The 13411-nt window shown below is 43.9% G+C and overlaps 1 protein-coding gene across 1 annotated transcript; it reads left to right on the top strand.

Annotated features, from left to right (window-relative positions):
- The first annotated feature begins 5351 nt into the window (after window positions 1-5351).
- Window positions 5352-11372, top strand: LOC144538504 (uncharacterized). The gene is made up of 2 exons (XM_078282723.1): window positions 5352-5864; window positions 11178-11372. The coding sequence occupies exons 1-2, from the start codon at window positions 5352-5354 to the stop codon at window positions 11370-11372; spliced, it is 708 nt and encodes a 235-aa protein (XP_078138849.1).
- The last annotated feature ends 2039 nt before the right edge of the window (window positions 11373-13411 follow it).

Here is a 13411-nt window from a genome sequence, read left to right as displayed (position 1 = left end):
TAATGAGTGGATAGCCTGAGTCATGCGCTGTGTCGCTCCCCTGCACTTCAATCACCAGCCGTATCCACATGGCAGCTACCGTGACCGACGAGATCTGCGTTTCGTTACACTACACTCGGGCGTAACCGCAGAGCACATGTGACATGCTACAGAGGAATCTTGTCTAGCTTGGATCCCCCTCCTCCCCCTCCCCTTGTATGACCATCTGTGTCCCTGGAGAGCCAGTACGGACAGCGGAGCACAGTTTCCCATCGAGGCCCCTAAGAAAAGACAAGTCCAGAGCCTCACCTCACATCTGGATGACCCAGAGGGTAAAGGCCAGAATAGTTGGAGGGGGCTTCATTCCAAAGTCTCGTTCTTGTCCTCGTCTTCTCCCTGTTGCTTTGACCCGCTGCCCTTTCTGTGCATCCGAGTCCCCACTGAAAACAATAGTCTTGAACGGTGAGAATGTCAATAAATTTGGACACGGCCTGATTTAGTGTGAAATTCGGCAGCATAACCTGATAGACTTGGGTAACATGAAGAGAGAATAGAAGGCGGTGTTATCGTCAAGAAGTTCTAAATTCATACAGTACATATTTCCTGCCGATGTAAATCAGGGGTTTATGGGGCCCTGGAGATGTGGAGAGATGTTGATTTGCAGGCTCTGCAAATGGAAGTTTGACTGTGGAATTATTCACTTTGTTTTACAACCCTTTACGCCCAATCTTATCAGGAGCTTAAAGTGAAAATTTGCTAATTAACATTTGTCTTGAATGTTCTCGGTGACATCAAGTGTAAATACCCCTGGCTTTCCTTTTTCTGTCTGGTAAGTGCTCCTGACAAATGACTATATTAGGAAATGAATGGCTGGCATTTGGGCCCTAAAATGTTTTTCTCCTTCGAAGTCTCCTTTAAAACAAAGATATCAGGTTGACAGTAGCCTACTTTGTAAAGATGTCTCCCTCTTCATATAACTGATTTATAAGTGCTTAGGTTTATATATATATATATATATATTTTTTTTTTTTTTACAGATATTCTTCAAGAATGCCTGTAAATATATCTTGCTTTGCATGCTTTTTCTTCAGTGCCATGTGTTTGCTTAAGAATGCTTGTAGAGTTACAAGACGACATATCAAAAAAAAAAGCATGCCTCAGATATAACTGCCAAAACATTAGAGCAATCTCACTTGGCCCACTGCCAGGGGTCTTACAAAGCAGCCTGTCTGTTACTAATCAAGACCAACTGGTGGGAGTCTTTTCCAGCTTAGTGAGATAGTGAGCTGAGGAAGAAATAAAAAGAAAGAGCGCGATTGGAAGAGGAAAGAGAGAGAACGATTTCGAAAAAATAAGCAGTTGAGAGGGAGTATCTAAAGTGGTGGAGAAAGAAAGAGCAAAGTAGAGGAGGGTGGAGTGAACAGATGAGTATGGTGTGCTTGGTGAGCCTGAGAGTTGTGAGACGGGGGATGGGACTCCTAGGATGTGACTCAGACTCCCTGTCAAAACCAGCAGGGAGGGACGTGATGAGAAGGGGATAGAACGGAGGAGAGCAGGGGTGGAGTGGGGGAAAGAAAACCCTGCCCCTCTTACACCACCCCGACTCTCGGCATTCAGCGTCAGCAAAAACCCTAATGTGATCAAGATGGAAGTTGTCTATGGACTTTTCACTGTTTCCCGGCTTTCTGCCTGCCTTTGGGGGCTTCTGCGTCTTTCCGACTGCTTTCCAGCAGAGATACTGACTAGGATCCAGAAATATGTCTCACAGTGACCTAGAATAAGGATTGGTATTCGAGTAAGGAGAGTGTCAAGTCGCTCGGGTGGAAGTGGATTCATATATCCCAAAAGCGGATGGATTGCTTTAGGATGAATGAAAAGGCAACTTGCTAAACGTCTCAGTTACAAAGCTCTGGCTGACTGGAACTGCAACGTGCTTCTGGATTGTTGATCTCCTGGATTTTAACTAATTACTGGATTATACTGTAAAACATTGTCTGATCACTCTGTTGGGATATTTACAAGAATAGTGTTACTGCAGCATGAAATATCGCAAATATATTGAGGTGATATTTTTGCTGTTGGTTCAAGGGGAAGTTGAAGGAACATTTGCTTCGGGACGTCTGCAGCACCGTTCCTTACTTGCCAAATAACCAGGAGCAAGTTCATGCCAGAGGGTGCCGATGGCAGTCGGTACCATCCAGCTCTACTCCTGAGGAAACAAAAGGTGCAAAAGTGTAAAAAAAAAGACACCTGTTCTGAATTTTAACTTTACTTGCTGTTAATTAAACTGTTATTTAAGAGATTGAATGTCATATGGCATAACGAAAGCCACACATGAACAAAATACTTTTGTTTCATAACTATGACACCTTTTATGAGTTTCTTTGCCTTTAACTCTTGATACACACAAGTAGGTCTTTTGAGATAGGAGGGATACTGTAGCTTTTTAATGTAGTGTTAACAGTTAATGGAATATGACTCTTAATCTGATACCCCGGTTGTTTATAAGGAGAGGGAACAGATGAAGAGGTAGGGGAGCTGTCCCCCTGCAGTGCAGATGTTCAGTGCAACTAATCTCCCGGCACTAACGTCATTCATTAGTTCTGTCAGTACAGGCTTGTCACAAAATCTTTCAGCAGCCATATGTAAAATGGTTGCAAAGACAGTCTATAATTAATATGCTTATGCCTCTGATTGATATGGTTTTAGCTACAAAAAAAATGCATGAGGAATCAAGACTGCAGTTTTACTTCACTTACGCATATCCATTGAATTTCCTCTCCACTGTATCCCTTTATTATTACATGCTCTTACTAACTTTATCCATGTTTTTTTTTTTATATTTGAATCAGGCAAACATTTCTTGTTTTTATATCCTGATCTTTTCAAATATAGCAGATGCCCAGCTAGAATGGAATGAATGGCTGCTTGCTTACTTCTGTACTCCTGTACATTCCCAACCAATGAGCACAGCTGGTGTACAGCTGGGCAGAGAATCTAATGGTTGCATTATCACTTGGTTTGGTTCATATGATGGGTGCTATGTATTTTGATAATCTTGTGCTTGTGAGAACCAACTCTCCAGAGGCATTGATTTTTTTTGACAGTCAGTCACGCTCCTATTTGCATCATTAGACTTCTTGGCTGTAAGAGTTGTTGTGGGTGTGTGGGTATGCACAGTATGACAGTTTACCAACTCACTGAATTTTTCAGACTTGTTTTTGAACAGTTACTGTCTAATTTGTGTTGAAAGTTTGTGGTGGGAACTTGACAAACTGATTCACTGTCTGAGGATGTTGCTAAGAAGTAAACAAGGGATATATATCTTTATTTTGTTGATCATCTTAATGTTTTAGAATACAAGTCAATTTGTTGGCTTTTTCTTGAGTTTCCCTAAGACTTTAAGCCAAAATAAAACAAAACAAAGCAAAACAAAAATCAGCTGTTCCAGACTAAGGTCATTGAATGTAACTAATTACTTTGTGATGTGAAATCCCGAAAAGCTCTGCTTGAAAAGTCATCAGTTTTCCATGTCAGGTTAGCACAACTGTGGATCTTGTCAGCTTATACAGACCCAGCTGAGTTTACACTTTCCAGGGGAACACTAATGGAATATGATTACGCCCCTCTTAAACTTCCACTCACTATTCCCCAGCTGTTTATTTTCAAACTGAAACATTACTCGCTGTATTATCATCTGCAAATTCAGTTAAACCCATAACCTGGGATCCTTGAGAACATTAGTGACTGTTTCCCATCCCCATTCCTCTCTTCTCTTCTCTGCTCTTCTCTTCTCTTCTCTTCTCTTCTCTTCTCTTCTCTTCTCTTACAGGAAGCGCAGCAGACCTGGTTCTCCATTGTTGGCTGGTCTTTAACGCAGCTCTATGGGATAGCATTGGCTGTCCACCATGCCAGTAGCCATACGGAAAAGAAGTTGGGAAGAGCATGTGACTCACCGGTCAGGATTACAGTACAGCTACGATGATCTGGATCTGGTCTGTTGCCATGGGGTGGACAGCGAGGGGCTCTGGATGGGGTCAGGGGGCTCCAAGCAAGGACGACGGGCCAGGTGTGCCTCCATGCCCGAGTGCTGCCACCAACCGCCCACAGATGACTTGGCACAGGCATTTAAGGTGACAACGTCTGTTGTGGATAATGATATTGAATCAGAACATTTGGAGATAGTGGAAGGCAATGGAGGAGTGCCACTGGATTTTCAGGAGGAGTTAGTGGATGGTTCTCATGAGGTGCTGGATGCTGACATCCCTCAACGGTCATCTGAGTCTGGGCATCTCCAAACCGCAGACGTGGGGGATGCTGGAGAGGTTCAGTGTAACTCAAATAGCGGGATGTCTGGTGCAAATATTACTTGTGCAGTTGCCAGCAGCGGACATAATGAGAAAACTATCAACGGTGAAAGTGAGGTTGGCACAGAGAGTAGCCAGAGTCACGACATCTGCGATGACGATAATGCCTTTAAAAGTCCACATATCTCTGGTGAAGAGCAACAATGCATCTCTATCTGTTCAAACAATGGGCCTCCACTGTCTGATTCGGCTGGTGAACAGTCAGGCAAACTTCCAGATCGACAGGAAACAATGGAGAGCCATACAGAGGGTCACAGCAGACCTCCTGAACCCTCCGAGGCCACACTAACCCAGTCTTCTTCTGCTGAACTGGAACTTCAAGCAGACCTCCCAGATGTTGAGGAAGACAGGACCTCCACCACTGGCCGTGCTGATGCAAGTGTAACTGTACCTGCAGGTGTGCTGGATTACTCAATGAACGTGATGGAGAATGGTGATGTAATATCAAATGCAAACAAGGCTGTGGAGCCGACTGGGACTTCAGTGGTGGAGGGAGAACAGCACAAAGCAGGAACTGAACACGGGAACGCAGATGCTGCTGACAAGCTGGATGGATTAAATGACCCAAAAACTCTAAACGGAAATAAAGGATCAAACCTTCACACACAAGGCATTCAAGGACGTGGTAGTCTAGTAGAGCAAGATCATCATGACAGGACTGAGCTGACGGATAAGGCTGATGGATATGACTGTGAAATATCCGACCAGACAGTATTGGAACAGCAGAATGTTGAAATGGCAGCGATGAATCGGGCCCAGGGAGAGGAAAGGGAACAAACAGAAGGCAATGAGAAAGCAGCAGAAGTCAATTATGGGGAAAGCTCATCGTCTGATATGTGCGTCAAAGGTCAGTGTTGCGCCATGAAAATTAATAGTCATGTGCCATCTGAACAACTGGATAGTGGATATTCAAAAGTTGACCAAATACAGGTGTTAACAAACTCGACTCAGTGCACAGACCAATATCTGGTCACGAAGACCTCCGTAAATCAGCCAATGGAAAACATGAATGGAAGCACAGTGTCCAAAGACTTGGCTTCTGAGGTCCAAACCACAGCTTGCCAGGTACAGCTAGAAAATGACTGTTCAAAACTGGACACTATCCTCGAGGTCAGCCTGGCTGAGGCAGATGACAGTCCTGTGCTGCAGACACAAAAGGACACTGCCTCGAATTTCACCCACAATCCAGTGGATCAGCTCTCTGATACAGCTACTAAACAACACACCCAAAAGCAGCCATCAGGTTCTGCAGAGGTCAATGATGAGCTCTCACCAGAGGGACTCCATGGCAACCAAGCCCCTGGTTGTTACTTTAGTCAGTCACCTGCCTCTGAGGTGGCAGATGGTCAGAGAGAACACCACAGGCCGGGAGCCACACTCTCCGGAATGGAGGAGATGGATGAGGCAGCACAGACAGTTATTTACAGTGACACTCACCTTGCCAATCCACTTTTAGACGGGACGAGTGAGCTTGGGGATCAAAAAGAGGACAACATGGTGAAAATGCGTGTGAGAAAGGTAAGGCCAAATATGTAAAGGCTAAAATATGTGAATGACTGTAGATCTAGGTGGATACATTGTGCCATAATTGAGATCAATTAACTGTATGTTTGTGTTTGTCTTTGTATCTGTGTAGTAATCACAGATCTGGCACTGCGGCACCTCAGACATAGTTCCTTTTTTATACTAACTGACACTTACTGGGCATGATGCAGCCCACGAATAATTTTTGTCCCACTCTCTGGCACGCCTCTTGGAAAACAATGACTTCACTCTCACATGCTTTCAGATCTGCGAGTGGGGGGGATCTGTAAAATGTTTTACTCTTTCCCAATCTCTCATTGCAAAACAAGGTCCTATAAGGGCATGGAGTCTGTGTATGTAGGGGGTTTGAAAGCTCACAGCACATGGGGACACTGTCCTGGACGGCCAAGGGATCTCTGGGGTGAAAAGCGTAAACCGCTAGCTCAGGCAAATATCTAATTCTATTTACGCGCTTTTAGCCAGCATGCTGACTTGTTAGGTACAGTAATGTGCCAAAAACTTGACACTATTAATAAGCCGTTCGTAGTGGAGTTAGGCTCTTTCGAACAAAGCAAAGGCCAAAGAACTGACACAATGTTTATTCACTATTAGTAGTTGTGGTGTCGGCCTTTTAGGAATGACAACAACAGATCCATTATTTACAAGCCATGGGCCATTAAGCAGGCATGTTGTTTGGACAGGGACTGGTCCAGGACTAATGGCACCTTAAATATTGAGTAAAGTTTAATTCCTGTGATACTTTGGAGTTGTTTATGATCACCCGCTTGTAAATAGCAACCCTTACGGTGCTTAATCTGAACATTCAATGCCAATTAATTTCAAAGATGTAACTAAAAGACAGGTGCAGTGCACTCTTAGCCATAAAAATGAGTTGCTGTAGTGTGCTGAGTGAGTAATGTACCTGACCATTCTGTCACAGTGTTTGCATGATGCGTCACACACTGACATTCTCTGGTATCTGTGGTTCTCAAAACCCTGTAAAGTTGTGTAATCCCAGGAGATTCCATGTATTATCATTGCATTGTTCAACATAAATTGAATGTTTGCGTAGAAATTTTTCGAAGGCCCTCCCGGCCACCCGTGACTGATGTTGACGTCAGTCCATCAGCTGCCAAAGATGAGAGGGCCTCTGAGATCACAGTCCAATGCAGAGACATGGAAAACCTATGCCGTATTTATTACCACCGGCTCCAGTTTCAATCTCAGGACCACTTAAAACCCTTGGATTAAACACCCCAAAAAACTTGGCTCCTGCAACTTGAAAAGAGGAGTCCAGCCGTAAAAGTGGAAGGCGCCGAGGCAATCCATCCACCATATGGTAATGACTTGACTCCCCTTCGACAGCAGCGCAGGGTTTCATGTATTTTCATGCTGCATGCAGCCAATTTACTTAGACAATATGCTTTGGGGAAGTTCTCGTAGTGACAACCTGGATCCAACTTAATATAATCTCCCATGCTGCTGAAGCATGAAATCTGTGTTGATATTGATGGATCAGTTCAATACAGCCAACTACAGTTACCCAGAGGAGAGAGGGAGAAGAATGAAATGGAATAAATCAGATGAGGGTATGATGGGATGATGAGAGAAAGGAAATTAGGCGGTGAAGATTAACATTATTATACCCAAGTGAGGAAATGTATTTATTGTTTAATGAAAGGCTGGGATGGATACCTGAATCCCTCAGTAAATTAAGAAACTTTAATTATTTTTTTGGCCACTTACAACATATTATACAAGGCACAGGGTAAATCCATTGTAACTCATTATTATGTCCCCATGGGACCATGTTGTTGCAGGATCAGTCTGTAAAATGAACCCATCTGGCTTGCATAATGGCACAGAGATTGACCTGATACTGGGCTTTGTTACTCTGTTTATTTGTTTTAGCAACAAGGCCTTATCTTGACCTCATGGCCAAATTGGCTCAACTGTCTTTTATCTGCCACCAGACAACTTGGCAACATCGCTGTCACATTGGTCTGCTTCTCTCTCTCTCTCTCTCTCTCTCTCTTTCTCTTTCTCTCTCTCTCTCTCTTGCTCTCTCCCTCTCCCTCTCCCTCTCTGCCTTTCTGTCTCTCTCTCTTTCTGTCATTTATTAACAAAACGCCAGTATAAAACAGAATGGTTTGCGTAACAGTATGATGTATCATTTTGGGTGATTTATGCACGTTATGTTGAGGTCGGCAGAGATACCGGCCCATAGTTCAATGGACAGGTCTGAGAAATGGGATGCAGGCCACAGTGTGTGAGAAGGGGATGAAAAAGGGAGTGAGGAAAAGGGGAGGAGGGGTCTGGGAGTTCAGGCAGTGTGGGAACTGTCTCCCATCTCAGAAAACAGGAAGTGGAGAGGAATGCAACAGAAACCTCAAAAGATGAGAAAGAGAGAAAAGAAACCTTCTGAGAGCACCAAAACCACCAGAATGCCCCCTAAAAACGAAGGCGCCTGACGCTGCAGCGCACTTGTTTGTTACCCTGCCGTTTTTGCGGTTGTTATTGCCATCTCTGCCCAGCTGCTTTTGTTCATTCAGACGGGCCTCGTAAAGATGCCATTGTTTTACCGTGATACAATGTTGCATTGTGACACTTTGTCCAAAGAGACAGAACGTAGTGATGTGTGCTGCCACTAGCTAGGAATGCCAACGGACGCATCAACGTGAGGCACATTTCCATAACACACACAGCCTCCGTGTGTCTATTTGCTCTCTCAGCAAACCCAATAGGAACAGCTTTTGACAGGCTAATTAGGCACTAACTGGAAAATAAATGTAAGCGCGAGTCACAAGATGTTATTAGGGACGGATTCAGGAGCCAGGCACGCGGCTGGAGCCTTAGCTTGTTTATCACGGTGCAGATTCTATCTAAGATCCATAACCCTGTCAACCCCAGACACATTAGCATTACTCACAGCTCGGCCACATACAGTATGAATGCCTGCCTTATCAACACACCCATTGTAAACTTTGCTCAAACAAGATCAACGCACATTAGCTCCGACTAAAGAAGTTACTTGCGCACATGATATATGTATGAGGTACTTAATTCGTCCTTCATAACTCAAAGAACACCCAGGTACAGACACAGCACATGGAAAACAGGCTCGCATGCAGCTACACTTGCGAACATGCTGCCGTACCTTCGTACACGCATACAGCCACAGTGGCTCTGTCTCCTATGAGCTCACCCTCATAAAGTGTTTTAACGGGGTCTGTTAGTGCAGATTGTAACAGGGTTGGTTCGGGACTAATGAGCCAGCCTCGTGATGTCACCTCTTGGGGTTCTTGTTGGGAGAGAGTCCTGGACAGAGAGCCACACCCGGAGCCGGGGTAAGACACAGGCGGGAAGAGATGAAAGCAAAATACTGTATGAGAAGAGCAGGGACGGACTCTAAACAAATGCTCATTTCCCCTTAAATGAAATGCGATTGAGGACAGAGCAGTAGGAGGGGTGTGAAGATGGGCTGGATGGTAATTCTGCTTGTCTTACTGGTGACACACCACCTGAGGTCAGTGTAAGACTTGTTACCACAAACAGCTGGGACGGGTAACGGAACAGTGCAGATGGGAGGGATGAGGGGCAAATAAGCCTGTAAGTAAAGGTCAAATGATCAAAAGGAAATGGACAAGAGATGACACCATTGAGATTGACATTAAATGCATAGGAAGTGTGATAGAAGAAAGAAAAAAGCTGAAGATTGCAGAGGAAACAAGCAGGACTATATGAGGAGTAATTCTGATGTGGCAGAAGAGAGAGAGATACAGAATAGCAGAGGGTGAAAGTGCCAGACTTTAGTGACACTGACAGGATAAGAGTTATCAACAGGGGAGAGGAAGGGGAAAGAGATGGAAGGGGCAGGGAAAGAAGGATGAGATAGTTTATGGATGTGGCAGAGTTGCCCAGTCCTTTTGGCATGAAGGACCAAGGGCCAAAGTTTAGCAAGAGCAGTGGGCTATGGGACAGATGTAATTCCAATTATTTAGAGATGTCACAAGTGAAAATAGTTTGTTAGGTTTGATATAATCAAAATGCTTATTTATATCCCTTATAACATGCAATTTCTCACACAATAACTTGAATCATGGAAATCACCTTGTTTGATAAAGATCCCTGCAAACCTGCAGAACGTCCACTTGCTTTGTTGTCATGTTCTTGCACTACTTCCACTGAAGTGCGAGTCAGGAGATGAAACCAGACAGATTTGACAAACTGAGAGAAGACGGGTTTGATTTTGACCACACAAGCCAGCCATTGCTGAAGTTGCTCAAGAGAAAGTGCATACTGTACATCTGGACTGCTGATTTTATGTAGAAGTGCCACAGTGCTAAAGGAGAGAACCAAGCTGTATATGAGCTGTATACTTTCAAGTAAAGCTGTGCCTTCTGAAATGCCATTTCTTAAAGTCCAAGCGTTCTTCAGTGCCAATTTGAACGACCTCCAGACAGAGGTCCATCTCTGAAAGAAAACAAATTGCCCACTTGGTCCACTTGGCAGTGCTCTAACCTGTCATGCTGGTCCACAAGCAGTCAACAAGCTGATGAATGTCTACAGTGTGTGACTCTGCCAACTAGTGCCAACTTCTCTTTCTCTTCCTCATGACTGATGACATTATGGAGATGTTGAAAGTTTTACTACTTTCATAAAATGCATAAGAGACAAATAATCAAAATGGTAAAGCAGCTGTCTCAGTTGTTTCTCAACAAAGGATGTAGACTAAATTGGGACCCCTGCAAATAGATTAGATAATGATTATTGATTTACCCAGTCTGGTAGTTCCTAGATAATTGAAGAGTTCAATAGGCAACACAGAGACATGAATGCCATTTGCCCAGAATGGGAAGCTGGAGGCTTTTAACTGTTTTCAATTCACTTCAGTTTTAATTGCTTAGAGTAAGCCATCCTCTTGCTGGAGCAGTTAAGTGAGCAGGATAACAATTGTCCTCATTCTGTACGTGCAGTAAACAAGTCATTACCATTACACCATTCTTTCCAACCTATATCACCATGCATCATGGTATCATACTTAAGGGTAGCAGAGTGGCATAGTGAGTAGGGAACCTGGCCTTCAACCAGAAGACCCAGGTTCAAGCCCTTGTGTGGGCAAGCATCTAACCTGCTGAAGTGTCTTTAAGCAAGAAACTGAATTCCTGCTGCTTGCTGGAAAAGAGAAATTCCCTACAGCGGTCTCATATTAATATTATAACCTACATGAATAACATTATTATAATGATTATGATATTATGCACGTATAGATTGCATTTTTATTGACTGATCTATCTCTCTGTTCAGCATGAGCATTCTCGCCTGGACTCCATGGTGCTGCTGCTGATGAAGCTGGACCAGTTGGACCAGGAGATTGAGAACGCCCTCAGTGCCACTTCCTCCATGGACAGCACCCCCACCCTCCGCAGACGACAACTCCTGGTAGAGACTTTGGAAACTGGATTGGGCTGCAGCTTCCCAAAAGCTTCCTCAAAACGCTAGACCACTGTGTTTGAAATGAACCCCAGTCATATAAAACTGCAGACTTCTAGCTTTGCATGTTTTTTAATTACTGAAAAAACACAGAAGTACTATTCCTGCTCAACACAACAATATAATACCTACGTTGTTCTTTGTCTTATCTGTGCAGGAGGTTGATTCTGTACCAGTGGTTGCAGCGTTGCAAGGCATAAACCCTCCACATCAACACCAAGCTCCTGCTACCATGACCTCCACTTCAGGACCTGCACCAGCCCTCGGAGCAAAACCTAAGAGTGGGGTAAGTCAGGAGCTGTAAATCATACCGTCATACATCAACATCATAATGAGCACACAATTTCTTTCTCAAAAGTGCAATCCTGTGGTACGGGTTGCAATAAAAAGAGCCCTTGGCTATTAGGTGATGGCTGACATGGCTGAGCTTGAAACAGGCTGCTCAACTCCCTAGATGCTCAACTGATCAGCCAGTGCCAGGGTTTTTATACCAGCTCAACTGCATGATTTAGTTAGAGACCAATGGAGAAAGGCCTCTGCTTTATTTCCTCTTTTTTATACCCCCCCGGCACCTCTACCACCGCCAGTCCTCACCATCAATCTTTATTTCAGGTTCCCTTCAATGTGTTTGTGTTGCACTTAAAGTGAGTTGGTCTGTGTGTGTGTGTGTGTGTGTGTGTGTGTGTGTGTGTGTGTGTGTGTGCGAGTGTGTTTTGAAAGTATGGACATTATCCTCATTCAGAGATGTCTAAACTTTCCCAGAAACATTCAGATGATTCACATGAACAGGCTGTGCTGGAAGTGGATCTCCTGATCCCTTTGGATGTTTTTAAGACCTTACAGGGATTGTACACAGTAGGGCTGAAACGATTCCTCGAGAAACTCGAGTAACTCGATTACTAAAAATCATCGATGCAAATTCTTTGCATCGAAGTTTCGTTTAATCCATGTAACTATATACACACTCAGTGATTCGCACGGATGATTATTACTGTTGCACAACGCGCTGGAGAAAGAGAGAGAAAATAGCGAGGGGCGAAGAGAAGAGACAGGCCAGAGAAAACGACAGAAAGTGTCCAAAGTTTCGGATCCAGTGTTGCCAACTTGGCGACTTTGTCGCTAGACTTAGCGACTTTTCAGACCCCCCTGGCGACTTTATTTCTCAAAAGCGACTAGCGACAAATCTGCCGACTTTTTCTGACCATGGGAAGCAATGTTAATGTGTTGAATCCCAAAGCATTTGGCAATAAATTGGTACGGCTGATGCCGGTTTTCTCTACTTGCTTGTCTAATCCAGAGAGGTCTGACGGTCACAGCGCTTCCCACACACAGCGTAGCTCCTTCCCTCCGCTGAGAGCAGGGACTGTAGGATAGGGTCCACTTGTAATTGCTACCGGCGTACGCCGAAACTGGCCGGGTGGGCGGAGTCAGCACTTAATATTAAAACGGGATGAGATGAAGGCTAGTAAAGAATGCACGTTAATTATGGCTATATGTAATGGCTAGTTAAGAACGTAAATTAATATGGTGGCTAGTTATGATGTCCCTAAGTTAGCTAAGTTTTGCTCAAGAAAATAACCACAGAAAATAAAATGCTGCAGTCAATTTGTGAAAGCCTGAGCTTCATTCATGTTATTATTATGATAGTCACACACATACACACACACACACACACACACACACCCCCCCACACACACACCTACTCCCCTCACAGTGATGCATAAAATACCCCAGAAAGCAAAATATCAGGTGGTGTAAGTAGCAATTGGAGCCTAAAATGCACCAGTCCAATACAGCAGGTATATTCAGTTTAGTTTGATTGCAGTGAGTAGGGTCAGCAGGTGTAGGGCAACCCTTCAACATAGTAAATAAATGTACATTAGCCAGTCTTATGAACTTGTATGATACCTAGTAATAAATATCAATAATAATTATTATTTCACCTCGTTTTCAGTAAATCACAGTGTCGTATGGACAGCTTCGTGCGGACAGCTTTTCTCTTTTGTATATTTACTATTGCTCTTTAATAAAGCAAAAGTATTTCTTAT

Source organism: Centroberyx gerrardi, chromosome 3, assembly GCF_048128805.1.
Source record: "Centroberyx gerrardi isolate f3 chromosome 3, fCenGer3.hap1.cur.20231027, whole genome shotgun sequence".
Classification (NCBI taxonomy): Eukaryota; Metazoa; Chordata; class Actinopteri; order Beryciformes; family Berycidae; genus Centroberyx; species Centroberyx gerrardi.
Note: the sequence above shows the minus strand (reverse complement) of the source record. Positions and strands in the feature narration are given on the sequence as shown.